We start from the raw sequence: 19285 nt of genomic DNA, 5'->3' as shown, positions 1-19285 counted from the left end.
ATATAAGCAACCTAACAGGTGCTGAGTTCAAAATACTGGTTATGAGGATGCTCGATGAACTTAGTGAGGGCCTCAAGAGCATTAAAAAGAACCAGTCAGAAATGAAGGATGTACAGTCAGAAATGAAGAAGGCACTAGCTGAAATAAAGAATAATTTATACAGATTCAACAGTACAGTAGGTAAAGCCAAGAAGCAAAATATCGATTTGAAATCCAAGGACGCAAAAAACACCCAATCAGAACAGCAAAAAGAAAAAAAAATTTAAAAAAAAATGAAGATAGTGTAAGGAGCCTCTGGGACAACTTTGAGCGTGCCAACATTCGCATCTTGGGGGTGCCAGAAGTAGAAGAGAGAGAACAAGAAGTCGAAAACCTATTTGAAACAATAATGACAGAAAACTTCCCTAACTTGGTGAAGGAAACAGACAAACAAGTCCAGGAAGCACAGAGTCCCAAACAAGATGAACCCCAAGAGGCCCACACCAAGACACATCATCAAAATGCAAAAGGTTCAAGACAAAGAGAGAATCTTAAAAGCAGCAAGGGAAAAACAGATAGTTACCTACAAGGGAGTTTCCATTAGACTGTCAGCTGGTTTCTCAAAAGAAACTTTGCAGGCCAGAAGGGAGTGGCAAGAAATATTCAGAGTGATGGAAAGCAAGAACCTACAACCAAGATTACTCTATCCTGCAAAGCTATCATTTAGAATCGATGGTCATATAAAGACTTTCCCAGACAAGAAAAAGTTAAAGGAGTTCATCACCACCAAATCGTTACTATATGAAATGTTGAAGGGTCTTTCTGAAGAAAAAGATAAAATATATGAACCAACAAAATGGCAATGAATACATATCTATCGACAATGGAATCTACAAACAAAATGAACAGGCAGAACAAAAACATTCTCGTAGATACAGAGAACATTTTGTTGGTTGCCATATGGGAGGGGGGTTGGGGGAATGGGTGAAAAAGGTGAAGGGATTAAGAAGAACAAATTGGTTGCTAGACTGACAAACCTCAAAGAGAAGGGAGTTGGGGGTCGGAAGAAATAAAACCAAAGAACTTATATGCATAACCAATAGACACGGACAACAGTGTGGGAAAAGGCGGGAGGGGGTCAATGGGGGAAAAATGAGGAACATCTGTAATACATTCAACAATAAAGATTAAAAATAATAATAATAAAATTTTTTTAAAAATAAAATTAAGCTCCCGCACCTCCCGCAAGCTAAGAAATAAATAAATAAATAAATAAATAAATAAATAAATAAAATTAAAAATCACAATACTATAACCACCAATGTTAAACAGATTTGGACAAGAATCATCAAAGAATGCTAAAGTTAACTAGGTGGAAGGATGGTGGGAAACAGGATAGATACAATCTTAAAGAAACACTCCCACATATTACTTGTGAGTTACAAAAGGAAAGATGTACTTCTACAATGGAAAAATCTGGCAGTCACTACTTTAACCTAACATCCAGTTTTGGCATGAACTATAGTACAGCTTAACATTATGTGTCTACTGATGTGATAAAGTGCAGATGAACAATATCACTTATAATATTTCTTATTGAAATTTGATCTGAATCTAATCATAAAGAAAGTGACAAATTTCTGAACATGGGGCAGTCTGTAAGACAACTGGCATGGACTTTACAAAGTCCTCAATGTCATAAAGAAGAGAGAGCTATCCTAGACTAGTAGAAGACCAGTAATAATAATAATAATGGCCAAATGCAATGTACAAACTTTGACTGGATCTTGGGTCTGGACAAATGACCAGCTACAAAGATCATTTTTAAAGACAATTGGGATAAATGCTGGAACGCACTTCTGAATTTCTTATGTGCAATTAGAATGTGCTTGTGACGAAAAACTATTTGCCCTTGGGAGATGAAGACTGAATAATTTAGGAGTGGACTATAGATTCAGTGCAGTCCTATCAAAATTCCAAGGGCATTCTTCACAATAACTTTTTTTAATCCTAAAATTCATATGAAACCACAAAAGACCTCAAATAGTAAAAGCAATCCTGAGCAAGTACAAAGAGGTATCACATTTCCTAATTTCAAAACATATTACAAAGCTGTAATAATCAAAATAATATGGACCCTGGCCAGCGTGGTTCAGTGGTTAGAGCATCAGTCCTTGCACCAAAGGGTCACAACCTGGGTTGCAGGTTCTATCCCCATCCATGGTCAGGGTGTGTGTGGGAGGCAACCAAGCGGTGTGTCTCTTTCATATCTCTCTACCACCACCCTCTTCCAGTCTCTCTAAAAATCAGTGGAAAAATATCTTTGTGTGAGGGTTAGCCAAATATACACACACACACGGTATGAGCATAAAAACAGATATAAAGACAAATTAAACAGAATAGAGAGAGTAGAAATAAATCCACACAGCCAGGCCGGTGTGGCTCAGTGGTTGAGCATCAACTCATGCACCAGGAGGTCACCAGTTTGATTCCCAGTCAGGGCACATGCTCAGGTTGTGGGCCCAAACCCCAGTGGGGAGCATACAGGAGGCAGCCAATCCATGTTCTCTCTCATCGATGTTTCCATCTCTCTCTCCGTCTCTTCCTCTCTCTCTAAAATCAATACAGAAAAACATAAAGTAGAAATAAATCCACACATGTACAGCCAACTGATCCTCAACAAGGATGCCAAGAACATACTATAGGGAAAGGATAGTCATTAATAAATGGAACTGAATTTCCATATGCAAAAGAATAAATTTGGATAACATACCAAATATAAAAATCAACTGAAAACAGATTAAAGACTTAAATGATAAGACCTGAAACTATAAAACTACTAGAAGAAAATACAGGAAAAAAGCCTTTTGACCTTGGTCTTGGCAATGACTTTTTGAATATGATACCAGAAGCATAGACTACAAAAGCAATAGACAAGCATGACTACATCAAACTAAAAGCTACTGCCCAGCATAAAAAACAATCAACAGAGTAAAGAGGCAATCTACATATTGAAGTATGTCTCCTTTTGTGTCTGGTTTCTTTCACTTCGCATGTTTTCAAGATTCATCCATGTTGTAGACTGTACCAAAATGCCATTCTTTTTATGGCTCAGTAATACTCCACTGTATGGATATACACCTGTGGTTTATCTATTCATCTGTTGATCAACAGTAGAGGTTGTTCCCACCTGCTGGCTATTATGAGTAATGTATTTGTGAACACTGGTGTAAAAGTATCTGACTAGGAACAATTCCTTTGGTATATACTTAGAAGCAAAATTGCTGAATCATGTGGTAATTGTATTTTTAGCTTTTTAGGAATCTCCAAACCTTTCCATAGTGGCTGCACCATTTTATATATTCACACCAGCAATGTTATGAGGATTCAAATTTTTCCATATCCTCAACAATACTTGTTATTTTATGTTTAGGTTTTTTTTATTGAATGTACTGGGGAGACACTGGTTAGTAAAATTGTATAGGTTTCAGGTGTACAATTCTGTATGTTCACCATCTCAAGTCTCTTTCCATCACCATTTATCTCCCCTTTACCATCTTTTACCTGCCCCCCAGACCCTCCCTTTACATCTGGTAATCATCATACTGTTGGCTGTGTCTATGAGGTTTTTTATTTTTGCTTAATCCCGTCATCTTCTTCAGCCAGCCCCCCAAACCTCCTCCCCTCTGACAGCTAGCTGACTGTCAGTCTGTTCTCTGTATCTATGAGTCTGTTGCTATTTTGTTAGTTTATTTTTTCATTAGATTCCACATATAAGTGAAATCAATATTTCAATCTCTAGAAATAGGCAAATTTTTAGACACAGAAAATAGATTAGAGGTTACCAAAGGCTAGAAGGAAGGAAAAATGGGATGTATTACTTAACGCTTATAGTTTCTATTTGAGGTGATAAAAAGTTTCGGGAATAAATAATAGTAATGGTTGCACAATGTGGTGAATATAAGAAATGACACTGAACTGTACCCTTAAAAATAATAAAAAGGGCCCTGGCCAGTTTGGCTCAGCGGTTAGAGCGTCGGCCTGCGGTCCTGAGAGACCCGGGTTCGGTTCCCGCTAAGGGCGCGTACCTCGGTTGCAGTTTGTCCCCGGCCCTGGTCGGTTGTGCGGGTGGCAGCCACTCGATGTGTTCCTTTCACATCGATGTTTCTCTCTCTCTCTCTCTGTTCCTCTCTCTCCCTCCCACTCTACCTGAACAAAGAATGGAAAAATGTCCTCGGGTGAGGATAAAAAAAAAATAATAATAATAATAATAAAAATGGCCCAACCAATGTGACTCAGTGGTTGAGCATCAAGAGGTCACCACTTCTATTCCCAGTCAGGAGACATGCCCAGGTTGTGGGCCTGATCCCCAGTTGGGGGCACGCAGGAGGCGATCAATCGATGTTCTCTCTCATCGATGTTTCTATCTCTCTCTCCCTCTCACTTCCTCTCTAAAATCAATAAAGGGAAAATAAAAATAATAATAATGGCAAATTTTGTTATATTTCATCACAATTAAAAATAATATAACATACCAAAAAACTTTGAATTGCACTTTATTTTTTTCCATCACCATTTATCCCTTCCATACTCTTTGCCAAATCCCCACCTCCTCCATGTCCCCTGCCCATTTAAAGTAAAATGTACACTCTAAATGGGCAAACTATATATTATAGTTATTATGGATGGTGTCAAGTGGGTATTAGACATATTGAAGAAAATCACTTCATAAATTATATAAATGTCTAACCAATATACTCTTCACCTAAAGCTAATATAATATTGAGTGATAACTTTAAGTGAAAAATAAAAACATTTTAAGTGCAAAAACAAAAGGCAATCTACAGAATGGAAGAAACTATTTGCAAGACATACATCTGATAATAAATTAGTATCCAAAATATATAAAGAAATCATACAACTCAACAGTAAAAAACAAAAAACAATTGAAAAGCCAATTTACAAATAGGCAAAAGATATGAATAGATATTTTTCTAAAGAAGACAAAAAATGGCCAACATGTATATGAAAAAGTAATCAATATCACTAATCATTAAGGGAATGTAAATCCAAACTACAATGAAATAATACCTAATACTTGTTAGAACAGCTATTATCAAAAAGAGACCGCAAGGGAAGTGGAAACCCAGACTCCAGGGAGAAAGAAAAAGGCCAGACTCTTGTTTGTATTTTTATTTTGTTTTTCGGAACATTTTCTTCAAGGCTCTGTGCAATGCAATGCCATCCCCCAGGTGTTGGCCCCAAAGGCATGCCTCAATTAACATCCTGATTATCTCAAAATCTGCTTCCCAGAATCCCTCCTGTGACTAAAATGAGTTGCAGCAGAGGGATCAAAAAAAACGTATTTTTAAAAAGGATTATATTCGAGATTCCAAAATGCTGACAAATTAAATGGAAATTACACTGACCATCTCCCAGGACCAAACTGGAATTACAACTAAAATAAAGACAAATCGTCAGGAAAAAGCAACAGAAAAGCAGCTTGCAAGGACCATATATCCAGGGACACTGAATCGATTCTGGTAGGACTGCAGAGGCGCAAGAGAGGAGCTGGGAGCCCACGAACAGCAGTGGTCTTAACTGTGAGAAGCGCCCTCAGGTGCTTCACAGCAAAGAGGGTCGGGACAGAGTGCTAAAATAGTCACTGGCACTCAGCTTGGGCTGCGGCAGAGGGAGGACGAACTGGACTGGAACTGTATAGGAACACTCGAGATTTGGAGAGCACTCAGAGTTTTTGCTGAGTTGCAGCCATACAGGACGGTGGCCATCTTATGGCCTCCAGGCAAAAAGCTAGAGGATAAGTGAACCATTCCTGGGCCTGCAAATCTACCCAGAAAAGTAAGACTTAATATGGGTCCTCCCACGCTCATCCAAACCCAGTAGAGGGAGCCACAAAGAGCAGAACACCAACACCATCAGGAAAAATTTGGCAGGCTCCAAAACCCATTGAGATAGCCAAAGTGGTGAAACAAAGAAACAAATCCCAAATGAAAGAACAAGAGACCTCTATAGAAGATGAGATAAAGGAATGCAGTTAAGCAAGTTATGAGAGGTAGAATTCAGAGCCATGATCTTGAGGAAGCTTAACAGCATGCGTAAGAACATTAAAACCATGAGTAAAGACACAGAAACATTGAAAATCAACCAATTAGAAATGAAAAACCACCAAGAAGAAATGAAGAATGACATAGCAGAAATAAAGAACACATTGGAAGGACTAAACAGCAGACTAGAGGAAGCAGAGGACCAGATCAGTGAATTAGAAGACAGAGTAGAAAAAATCAACCAATCAGAAAACCAAAAGCAAAAAACAATAAAGAAACAGGAAGACAGCTTAAGACAACTGTGGGACAACTGGAAACATAATAATATCCGTATCATAGGAGTCCCAGAACAAAAAGAAAATGACCAAGGGTTAGAGAATATATTTGAAGAAATAGTGACAGAAAACTTCCCTAATTTGGTCAAGAAAGAAGGCATTCAAATTCAAGAAGCACAGAACCCCTAGTAAGAAGAACCCAAATAGGCCCACACAAACACACATAGTAATTAAAATGCCAAAAATTAAAAACAAAGAGAGAATCCTAAAGGCAGCAAGAGATAAGCAGCAGGTTACCTACAAAGGAAACCCCATAAGGCTCTCAGCTGACTTCCTAACAGAAACACTACAGGCCAGAAGGGAATGGCATGAAGTAATCAAGGTCATGAAAAACAAGGATCTGAATCCAAGACTACTCTATCCAGCAAGGCTATCATTCAAAATAGAAGGACAAATAAAAAGCTTCCCAGAAAAAAAAGGCTAAGGGAATACATTAACACCAAACCAGCACTGCAAGAAATGTTAAAAGGACTACTGTGCCCTGGCCGGTTTGGCTCAGCGGTTAGAGCGTCGGCCTGCGGTCCGGAGAGACCCGGGTTCGGTTCCAGCCCTGGTTGGGTCATGTGGGTGGCAACCACTCGATGTGTCGCTTTCACGTCGATGTTTCTCTCTCTCTCTCCCTCTCACTCTATCTGAACAAAATATCGAAAAATGTCCTCGGGTAAGGATAAAAAAAAAAAAAAGGACTGCTGTAATTAGAAGAAGAACTAGGAAGAAAAATAGAACCACACTAAACAAAAATGGCAATAAATAAGTACATATCAATAATCATCTTAAATATAAATGGATTGAATGCTCCAATAAAAAGACACAGAGTAGCTGATTGGATAAGAAAGAACGATTTATATATATGTTGTTTACAAGAAATCTACCTCACAAGAAGAGACTCACATAGGCTGAAAGTGAAGGGATGGAAAAAAATCTTCCAAGCAAATGGAAAGAAAAAAAACAGCTGGGGTAGCAATACTCATATCTGATGAAATAGATTTCAAAATGAAGGCCATAACTAGAGACAAAAAAGGTCACTACATAATATTGAACAGATCTATCCAACAGGAAGATATAACCTTAGTAAACACATATGCGCCCAATATAGGAGCACCGACATATATTAAAAATCTTTTGGAGGACTTCAAAGGAGAAATTGACAGCAATACAATCATAGCAGGGGACTTCAACACCCCGCTAACATCACTGGATAGATCCTCTAGACAAAAAATTAACAAGGAAACAGAGACTCTAAATGAAGCACTAGATCAAATGGATTTAGTAGCTATCTACAGAGAATTACACCCCAAAACTGCAGAATTCACATTCTTCTAAACTGCACATGGGACATTCTCAAAGACAGACCATGTGTTAGGACACAAACTAAGTCTCTACAAGTTCAAGAAGACTGAAATCATATCAAGCATCTTCTCAGATCACAATGGCATGAAACTAGAAATCAATTGCAACAAGAACATGCAAAGATACTATAACACACAGAGGCTAAAGACCATGTTATTAAACAACAAATGGGTTACCGAGGAGATCAAGGAAGAAATTTAAAAACTTCCTGGAAACCAATGAAAATGAACACACAACCACACAAAATCTATGGGATGCAGCAAAAGCAGTTCTGAGAGAGAAGTTCATAGCATTACAAGCCTACCTCAAGAAACAAGAAAAATTTCTAATAGACTATCTAACCTCTCAACTTAAAGAACTAGAAAGCAAACAAAAAGAAAACCCCAGAGCAAGGTGAAAGAAGGAAATAGTAAAGATCTAAAGATCCGAGCAGAAATCAATGACATAAAGACCAAAAAAAACAATTCAAAGGATCAATGAAACAAAGAGCTGGTTTTTTTAAAAGATAAACAAGATTGATGGACCCTTAGCCAGATTCACCAAGAAACAAACAGAGAGAACCCAAATACACAAAATCAGAAATGAAAGAGAAGTAACAACTGACACCACAAAGGATCATTAACTATGAACAATTATATGGCCTACAAATTCGACTATCTAAGCAAAATATACAAATTTCTAGAAACACACAGTCTCCCAAAACTGGACCGGGAAAAGAGAGAAAACTTGAACAGACCAATAATAACTAAGGAAATTGAAGAGGTAATCAAGACTCTCCCAGCAAACAAAAGCCCAGGCCCAGATGGCTTCAGGGGGTACTTCTGCCGAAATTCAAAGAAGAACTAATACCCAGTCTCCTATCTATCTTGAGGTAGAGCAGTAGGGAGAGAGGGTGGAAGAGAGAAACATCGATGTGAGAGAGACACAACGAGTGGTTTCCACCCACACGACCCCAACTGGGGCTAGGGACGAACCACAACCGAGGTGAAGGCACTGTGAGAAGGCTGCAAAACAGAAAGAAGGCCATCACCAGAAACGAACCCTGGTGGCTGGCTGACCTTGGACTTCCTGCATCCTGAACTGAGAAAATAAATGCATGCATCTCCTAAACTCTAAGGGATCCCACAAAATTTGCAACCACAAGAACAATGGGCAGTGGCAGCTCGTCCCAAGCTAAGCATCTGAACCTATCCCCAAGGCCTCCTGTTCTCGGATTTACCAGTAAGCTGACAGCAGCCCCGCCTTGGCTCACTCCTTTCTCATGTTTCTGGTGAGCCAAAGCAGCCGGGCCTCGTCCCTCTCCTATTGCTTCTTCTCTCCTAGGCCCTTCCATGTTTCACTGTCCCAGCTTCAATAAACATACTCTCTAATAAAAAATAAAAATAAAAAACACAAAAAACCCGTTCTCCTAAAACTACTTCCAAAAACTCAAGAAGGACGACTTCTAAACTCGTTTTATGAGGCCAGCATAATTCTAATTCCAAAACCAGAAAACAACACCACAAAGAAAGAAAACTACAGATCAATATTCCTGATGAACATAGATGACAAAACACTGAACAAAATACGAGCAAATCGAATCCAGCAATACATAAAAAAATTATTCACCGCCCTGGCCGGTTTGGCTCAGCGGTTGGAGCGTCGGCCTGTGGTACAGAGAGACCCGGGTTCGGTTACCGCTAAGGGCACGTACCTCGGTTGCAGTTTGTCCCCAGCCCTGGTTGGTCGTGTGGGTGGCAGCCACTCAATGTGTCCCTTCATATCGATGTTTCTCTCTCTCTCTCTTCCTCTCTCTCCCTCCCGCTCTATCTGAACAAAAAATTGAAAAATGTCCTTGGTTGAGGATTAAAAAAAAAAAAAAAAATATTCACCATGACCAAGTGTGATTCATTCCAGGGATGCAAGGCTGGTACAATATTCACAAATCAATAAATGTGATACATCACATAAACAAAATGAAAGATAAAAATCATATGATCGTATCAATAGATGCTGAAAAAGCATTCAACAAAATCCAGCACCCATTTCTGATAAAAATGCTCAGCAAGTCCTGGCCAGTTTGGCTCAGCGGTTAGAACGTCAGCCTGCGGTCCAGAGAGACCCGGGTTCGGTTCCTGCTAAGGGCACGTACCTTGGTTGCAGTTTGTCCCTGACCCTGGTTGGTCGTGCGGGTGGCAGCCACTCGATGTGTCCCTTTCGCATCGATGTTTCTCTCTCTCTCTCTTCCTCTCTCTCCCTCCCACTCTATCTGAACAAAAAAATGGAAAAATGTCCTCGGGTGAGGATGAAAAAAAAAAAAAAAATGCTCAGCAATGTGGAAATAGAGGGATCATATCTTGACATATTAAAGGCCATATATGAAAGACCTACAGTCAACATCATACTCAATGGGCAAAAACTAAAACAATTTTCCTTAAGAACAGGAACAAGACAGGGATGTCCGCTTTCACGACTCTTATTTAACATTGTCCTGGAAGTCGTAGCCATAGCAATCAGACATGAAGAAAAAATAAAAGGGATCCAAATTGGAAAGGAGGAAGTGAAACTGTCATTATTCGCAGATGACATGATATTATAGATAGAAAACCCTGAAGAGCCCTGGCCGGTTTGGCTCAGCGGTTAGAGCGTCGGCCTGCGGTACAGAGAGACCTGGGTTCGGTTCCCGCCAAGGGCATGTAGCTCGGTTGCAGTTTGTCCCCGGCCCTGGTTGGTCGTGCGGGTGGCAGCCACTCGATGTGTCCCTTCACGTCGATGTTTCTCTCTCTCTCTCCCTTCCTCTCTCTCCCTCCCACTCTATCTGTACAAAAAATGGAAAAATATCATCGGGTGAGGATAAAAAAAAAAGAAAACCCTGAAGACTCCATCAAAAATCCACTAGATTTAATAAACAAATTTGGCAAAGTAGCAGGATACAAAATTAATGTCAAGAAATCGATGGCATTCTTTTTTTTTAATCCTCACCCGAGGACAATTTTTGTTCAGATAGAGCGGGAGGGAGAGAGAGGAAGAGAGAGAGAGAGAGAAACATCGATGTGAAGGGACACATCGAGTGGCTGCCACCCGCACGACCAACCAGGGCCGGGGACAAACTGCAACCGAGGTACATGCCCTTAGCGGGAACCGAACCCGGGTCTCTCTGTACCGCAGGCCGACGCTCCAACCGCTGAGCCAAACCGGCCAGGGCTCGATGGCATTCTTTTTTATCCTCACCCGAGGACATTTTTCGATATTTTGTTCAGATAGAGTGAGTGGGAGAGAGAGAGAGAGAAACATTGACGTGAAAGCGACACATCGAGTGGTTGCCACCCACACGACCCAACCAGGGCCGGGGACAAACTGCAACCAAGGTACGTGCCCTTAGCGGGAACCGAACCCGGGTCTCTCCGGACCGCAGGCCGACGCTCTAACCGCTGAGCCAAACCAGCCAGGGCTCGATGGCATTCTTATACACCAAGAATGAACTCACAGAAAGAGGAACTAAAAACACAATCCCATTAACATCGCGGCAAAAAAATTAACATATCAAGGAATAAACTTAACCAAAAAAGTAAAGAACGTATTTGCAGAAAACTACAGGACACTGAAAAAAAAAAAAAAAAAAGAGGAAGATATATAAAAGTGAAAGCACATACCTTGTTCATTAATTGAAAGAATTAACATAATTAAAATGTCCATATTACCCAAAGCAATCTATAGATTCAATGCAATCCCCATCAAAATACCAATGACATATTTCCCAGAATTAGAACAAATACTTCAAAAGTTCATATGGAACTGAAAAAGACCCCGAATATCCACAGCAATCTTGAAAAAGAATGATAAAGTAGGTGGGATCACAATACCGAATATCAGGTTATATTACAAAGCTACTGTAATCAAAAGAGCCTGGTACTGGCACAAGAACAGGCGTATAGATCAATGGAACAGAACAGAGAACCCAGAAGTAGACCCAAGGCAATATGCTCAATTAATATTTGACAAAGGTGGCAAGAGCATACAATTGAGCAAAGACAGCCTCTTTAATAAATGATGTCAGGAAAATTGGACAACTCCATGCAAAAAAATGAAACTAGACCATGAACTTACATCATACACAAGAATAAACTCAAAATGGATAAAAGACTTAAATGTGACTCGTGAATCCATAAAGATTCTAGAAGAAAGTGTAGGAAACAAAATTTCGGACATCATACACGGCAGAATTTTCACTGATATATCACCTAAGGCAATGGAAACAAAGGAGAAAATGAACACATGGGACGACATCAAACTCAAAAACTTCTGCACAGCAAAAGAAACAACCATCAAAATGGAAAAGGAACCCACTGTATGGGAGAGCGTAACTGCCAATGATACATCAGATAAGGGGATAATTTCCAAAATATATAGAGTACTCATAAAATTCAACAAAAGGAAGACAAAGAACCCAATTAAAAAATGGGCAGAGAAACTAAATAGACATCTCTCCAAACAGGACATACAAATGGCCAAGAGATACATGAAGTCACACCTGTCAGAATGGCCGCCTTCAACAAATCATCAAACAAATGCTGGCGAGGGCGTGGAGAAAAGGGGACTCTAGTACACTGCTGGTGGGAATGGAGGCTGGTGCAGCCATTAAGGAAAACACTATGGTGTTACCGTAAAAAAGTAAAAATTGAATTGCAATTTGACCCAGTGATCCCACTTCTAGGAATATACCCTAAGAAGCTTGAAACACCAATCATAAAGAATATGTGTATCCCCGTGTTCATAGCAGCACTATTTACAATCGCTAAGATCTGGAAACAGCCCAAGTGTCCATCAGTAGACGAATGGATAAAAGAGCTGTGGTACATATACACAATGGAGTACTATGCAGCTGTAAGAAAGAAAGATCTCTTATCCTTTGAGACGACATGGAGGGGCCTGGAGAGTATTATCCTAAGCGAAACAAGCCAAGCAGAGAAAGACAAGTATCACATGATCTCACTTATTTGTGGAATATAATGAACATAACAGTCCGAGAAACAGGGTAAACCCAGACACGTGGAAGTAGGGTACAGAGTGACAACCCTCAGAAGAGGGGGTGAGAGGAGAGGGAAGACATAAACCACAGAACTTATATGCATGTACCCATAACTGATGGACATGGAAAACAAAGCTGGGGACGGGGTAGAGGGGATTGGGAGAAGGGAGTCAATGGGGAAAAAATGCGAAACATCTGTAACAAAAATAAATTAATAAAATAAATAAATAAATAAAAAGATATGTATTGGCAAGAATGTGAAGAAAAGGGAACCCTTGTACACTATTAGTGGAAATGTAAATTGGTGAAGCTACTATTTGAAACAATATGGAGATTCCTCAAAATATTAAAAATAAAACAACCTTATGATCTAGCAATCCCACTTCTAAGTATATAACCAAAGAAAATGAAATCAGTATCTCAAAGAGAGATCTGCATTCACATGCTCACTGTAGGTTCTTCATTACAACCAAGATATGGAAACAACCAAAACGTCTGTCTGTTAATGGATGAACAAATGTGGTGTACAAGGGAAATGTGGTGTGACCCTGGCTGGTGTAGCTCAGTTGGCTGGAGCATCATACACCAAAAGGTTGTGGGTTCGATCCCCTGTCAGGGCACATACCTTGTGTGCCAGTTCAATCCCTGGTCAGAGCCCATGGTGAGGACACGTACGGGAGGCAACTAGTCAATGTTTCTCTCACATTGATGTTTTTTTCTCTCTCTCTCTAAAATCGGTAAGCATGTCCTCAGGTAAGGATTAAAAAAGGAAATGTGGTATGTGTATGTAAATGCAATATTGTTTAGCCTTAAATAATAAGGAAATCCTGCCATTTGCTACAACATGGATAATCACAGAGTATGAAGTAAGCTAGGCACAGATACTGCAATATTTCACTTACATGTAGAATTTTAAAAGTTGAACTCTCTACAGAAGCAGAGAGTAAACAGAATCGTGTTTAGCAGGAGGTAGGAGGCAGGGAATGGGGAGATGGTCATCAAAGGGTAGAAAGATTCAGTTATACAGAATGAGTACGTTCTGGACATCTAACATACAGCATGATGACTGAAGTTTTTTAAAAATACTGTATTGCACACTTAAAATTTGCTAAAAGAATAGACCTTAACCACACACACACACACACATACACACACAAAGTAACCACATAAGGTAAATGGTATGTTAATTTGCTTGATTGTGTAATCATTTCACAATGTAGACATACATCAAAAAATCATGCCGCATACCTTAAATACAATACAATTTTAATTTGTCAACTATACCTCAATAAAGCTGGGGGAAAAAGAATTTAGGAGTGGAATATATCTAGGAGGAGAAAGATATGGAGATGTGGCTAGATGTTAATAGTTGATGGATCGAGGTGATGAAGCAACCAGTCATTCACTGTCGTACGCTTTCAGCTTTGATTCTTTCAGCCTTTCAACTGTGAGTATAAAAATATTCTAGGGGATACAGCAGCAGTAAAGTATGGCAACACTCTCATGTAAAAATCATCCTATTTTCACCCTGGCCACTGTGGCATTTGGTTGGAGTGTCAGCCGGTACACCAAAAGGTCGAGGGCACACACCCAGGTTTTTGGGTTCAATCCCCAGTCAGGATGCGTTCAGGAGGCAACTGATGGATGTTTCTCTCTCACATCAATGTTTCTCTCTTTTTCTTTCCCTCTCTCCCTTTCTCTTTCTCTAAAATCAGTAAAAAGTATATATATATATATATATATGGTTATAAAATTGTTCTATATTCTCTATAAAAAAGTTTATTAAGCAAAAGAAAACATCAGCCCAGCCCGAAATTACTAAATTCTAAAATAAAGTACTGATGTTTGATATTAATATTTTAAATAATTTTTTAAAATAATAAACCCATGCATTTAGCCTTTCCCTCAGTCTCTAATGTTGTAACACAAGACAGTCAGGTGCTTTATCAAACTCTTCCTTCAGTCTTATATTTTAGTGCTTAAAATGTTTTGTTTTGATTTTTTTATCCTTACCCGAGGACATTTTTTCGTTTTTTATTTAGAGTGGGAGGGAGGGAAGGAGAGAGGGAGGGAGGGGGAGAGAGAGAGAAAGAGAAACGTTGACGTGAAAGGGACAGACACATCGAGTGGCTGCCTCCCGCACGACCCAACCAGGGCTGGGGACAAACTGCAACGGAGATACGTGCCCTTAGCGGGAACCGAACCCAGGTCTCTCTGGACCACAGGCCAATGCTCCAACCGCTGAGCCAAACTGGCCAGGGCTAAACATGTTTTATAATTACCTTTGTACCTATATTTCCCTCTCCTAAAGGACAGGGAGTGTGTTGAATTTATTATTGTATCAAACACAACATCTGATATGCTGTTAAATATTAGCTTATTAATAAAAAATCAAAATTGGGTAAAGCTAATATTTTTAAATGAAGCGATTATTTCCAATTGTTCTCAAACAATTACTCTGGAAATTCACTTAAGTTCAATGACTTAAGCACAGAAACATTCACCCCACCATTATTTATATTATCATTTTAGAAAGACATGTACAATATTAGGAAAACACTAAGACAAATTATGGTTTATCCATATAATGGACTATAATATAGCCATTAATAATGGTATCAAGCCCTGGCCAGTTTGGCTCAGCGGTTAGAGCGTCGGCTTGCGGTCTGGAGAGACCCGGGTTTGGTTCCTGCTAAGGGCATGTACCTATGTACCTCGGTTGCAGTTTGTCCCCGGCCCTGGTTGGTCGTGCGGGTGGCAGCCACTCGATGTGTCCCTTTCACATCGATGTTTCTCTCTCTCTCTCTCTCCCTCCTGCTCTATCTGAACAAAGAATGGAAAAGTGTCCTAGGGTGAGGAGAAAAACAAATAAATAAATAATGGTATCAATATATTTAATGGCACAGAAAAATGTAAAAGAAGGAAGACTGCAAATTAGATATATGATTTTAATTATGTTTTAAAATGTATTAAAATGTGTGAAAGGTGACTAGAATTAATAGTTCCTTATAAATTGGATTATGGCCTATTTTTTCTTTCTTCATACACTTCCTATAACTTCAGAATTTTCTGCAAGTAACAAGTATTATTCTTTTAACTAGAAAAATTGTAATTAAGAAAAGAAAAAGAAAAATTCACTAAATATCTTTTCCAAAAATACCTTCTTTCATATATTACATAAAGAAATTAATTCAGTGACCATTTATGATTTATCTCATGGAAGGATCTCTAATTTCTATAATCCTGCTAATTATAAATCTTTTCATAGACAGAGTGTTTAATAACTGAAAAATTAAAACATGAATATAATGAAAAATTCCCCAGTAAATATCAGAACAATACAATAATACCATATAGTCCCAAGCTAGAGGTTCAGATAGTATATGAACTCCAGAATTAAAACCTTCAAATACCTTGGTATAAATGACAAACTATAAAACCTGTTACAAGCTTGCTTCAGAAAATACAAACTTCTATCTATTTTTTAGGGACTTATTTTTTTCCCTCCCTAGAAACACAAAGCTACATATGTATATCTCTGCCTCTATACATCTTGCTCCCCATTCTCCCATAAATTATCACCTACCATTTCCGAGATTTAAGTTCAACCTTCTGTGCCTCCAATACTTTTTATCAGGATGCAGCAGCTAGTTACGTGACAAGCAGTTTTCCCATCTTTACAATATTTTTCATAATCAACTAAATACGCACCTTCTTCCATTAGCCCTCGGATCTGCTCTTCTTTCTCTTTCAAAAGGTCTGAAGTTTCACTACTATTTAATCTAGTCGCAAGTTCTTCTTTTATACTTTTGATTTCCTAATTTAAAAAAAAAAGAATGTAAATAACATAAAGAATTACTTTCATTCTAGGCATATTTTTCATTTTTTTCCCATATTAAAAATGTAATCAATAATCACGGTCTTGGTAAGAATCCATAAATTTTGTTCTGTTAACCTGAACTTATCTTGGTTAATTAAAACTAAGAAAACAGCTTTGAAAATGATATAGAAAACCTTAATTCAGATATAAACAGGTTTTAATATGGAAATGGAAATGAGAATAAGTTAAATTTCAATACTCTTCTTGAGTATCTCTACCTACGTTTTCCACAAGCATTATACCTGGAATAACATTTCAAACAGTACATCTCCATTTCTCACTGTATTTCTTTTCTTTGTTAAAACTCACACTTACTAGAGTGCTATGAAATGAAAGGAAAAACATGATTATATAAAGTTTGATCTACTTGTCCTGGTTGGTTTGGCTCTGTAGTTAGAGCGTCAGCCCACGGACCAACGAGTCCCAGGTTTGATTCCCGCCAAGGGCACGTATCTCAATTGAGGTTGGTCCCCAGCCCTGGTTGGGGTCGTGCCGGTGGCAACCAATCAATGTGTATCTCTCACATCAATGTTTCTCTCTCTTTCCCTCCCTCCCTCCTGCTCTGAAAATAAATAGAAAAACATCCTCGGGTGAGGATTAAAAAGAAAATAAAATAAAGTTTGATCTACTTTAATAAAGCAGAGATTCAGCAGAAACATGTCAAGATAGTTTATCTTTTAAAGTTACAATGGAGAAATACAGTTTGGCTCATCGGTTAGAATGTTGGCCTGCGGTCCAGAGAGACCCAGGTTCGGTTCCCGCTAAGGGCACGTACCTTGGTTGTAGTTTGTCCCTGGCCCTGGCTGGGTCGTGCGGGAGGCAGCCACTCGATGTGTCCCTTTCACATCGATGTTTCTCTCTCTCTCTTCCTCTCTCTCCCCCCGACTCTATCTAAACAAAAAATGGAAAAATATCCTCGAGTGAGGATAAAAAAAAAAAAAAAAAACTGGTTTTAAGAGATGCTCTGAAATTAAACAATAGGTAAAAACAGCTCATTTATTAGGTATTTAAAGCATACTTTGTATCCATTATCATTTAATCCTCACAACAATCCTATGAGGGAAGCTCCTGTATTATTCAACTACACAAATAAGAAAATTAAGATTCAGAAAGACTGAGTAAACTTTAAAGGTCAAAGAGCTATCCAAGTAGTAGAGTTATGACTTAAATCCAGGTCTCTGGAACCCCAAAGCCCATGCTCTGAACCACCCACAACATTGTTATCCATTTCCAATTGTCAAAATTTGATTCATATTTCAAGATCCAGTAAGAATGTCATGTCTTCCGTGAAACCTTCCTCAACTAGCCTAGCCAGAATTCATCCTCAGTGATACCATTCCAAAATGCCTATTCATCTCTACAACTTATTTCATTCTGCCTAGTACTTTATAGTTGTTGACACTGTCTTCCATCACTAGAAAAGTAAATTTGTCACTTAAGGTAATTCAATTTACTTTTGAATTTCCTATGCCTCCTAAAGCAGGGTGTTCATACATAGCAACACACACAAACTGTATTAAAATTGGATCTATTCAAGATCTACAATTCAAAGTGCACCACAGAAAACACTTATACATAAACAGAAAACAAACATAACTTAAAATTTAATTTCTTGATTAAACTGGTCCCGATGAAGCACAGAAGGGACAAGAAGAGGTAGTTGGTCAGGCAGTTTGTCAGAAATGAGCTAGCTCGTTAAAACCACCAAGCAAAGGGAAGCGTATGATTTATTTCTTTTCTATAATAATATATACAGAAAAATTATAAATATTAAAATTACCATTGGTCAAGAAGGGGGAATGTAACCTAACTAAGAATGGCAAATTCTGAGAAATGTTATTACTCACAGTTGGGATACAGGCAATAATTACTAACCTTAGTTGGTTACCAATTTCTGAAATAGACAACTGTTCCAAATTATAAGACTCACAATGATCCCCAACTAGAAGTGATTTTGCTCCAAACAGAATATTTGGCAATGTCTGAACATTTTCAATTAGTGCAACTGAGGGGAAGGGAGGGAATGCGGTAGGGAAGGGTGATACTGCCATCTTGTAGGTAGGAGCCTAGGATGCTGGTGAACACCCTACAATGCACAGGACAGTCCCATTCAACATAAAATTATGCAGCCAAAAATGTCAATAGTGCTGAGGTTGAGAAATCCTATATTAGAATAAATAAGTGTTATGCCTCCCAAGAGTCACAAACCATTAGAAATTTTCATTTTAAAATTACTCTGACTTGAAATATAGAGAGTAATATGTTTGATGTGGTAGAAAAAAAACAAAAAACAAATGAGAGTAATGATTAATTTTATTTAGAGAGTGCCATTTAGACTTGGGTTATTTTGATGAATTTTCGATTTATAAAAATTATTCTAGTGATCCTTGCTATATATCTTTCAAAGACTTACACATAAATTATACAGACAAGCATTTGCTTAGAATATTTTTTTTTTTTTTTTTTTTGCAGTTATCATCAGATAGAGTGGGAGGAAGAGAGAAAGAAACATCAATGTGAGACAGACACATCGAGTAGTCGCCACTCACACGACCCCAACCGGGGCCAGGGACAAACTGCAACTAAGGTACATGCCCTTAGCAGGAACCAAACCCAGGACTCTCTGGTCCGCAGACCAACACTCTAACTGCTGAGCCAAACCAGCCAG

At 38.7% G+C, this 19285-nt stretch overlaps 1 protein-coding gene across 2 annotated transcripts in view; it reads right to left on the bottom strand.

Moving 5' to 3' along the window:
- The window catches only part of TMF1 (TATA element modulatory factor 1), a 47010-nt gene that overhangs the window by 20157 nt on the left and 7568 nt on the right, over positions 1 to 19285 (bottom strand). For both annotated transcript variants that reach the window (XM_036267358.1, XM_036267359.1), the window contains exon 5: positions 16449 to 16554. In XM_036267358.1, the coding sequence (XP_036123251.1) occupies positions 16449 to 16554 (106 nt within the window). The remainder of the gene's footprint in view (positions 1 to 16448; positions 16555 to 19285) is intronic.

Source organism: Molossus molossus, unplaced genomic scaffold (assembly GCF_014108415.1).
Source record: "Molossus molossus isolate mMolMol1 unplaced genomic scaffold, mMolMol1.p scaffold_m16_p_18, whole genome shotgun sequence".
Classification (NCBI taxonomy): Eukaryota; Metazoa; Chordata; class Mammalia; order Chiroptera; family Molossidae; genus Molossus; species Molossus molossus.
This window is presented reverse-complemented; position numbering and strand designations above follow the sequence as displayed.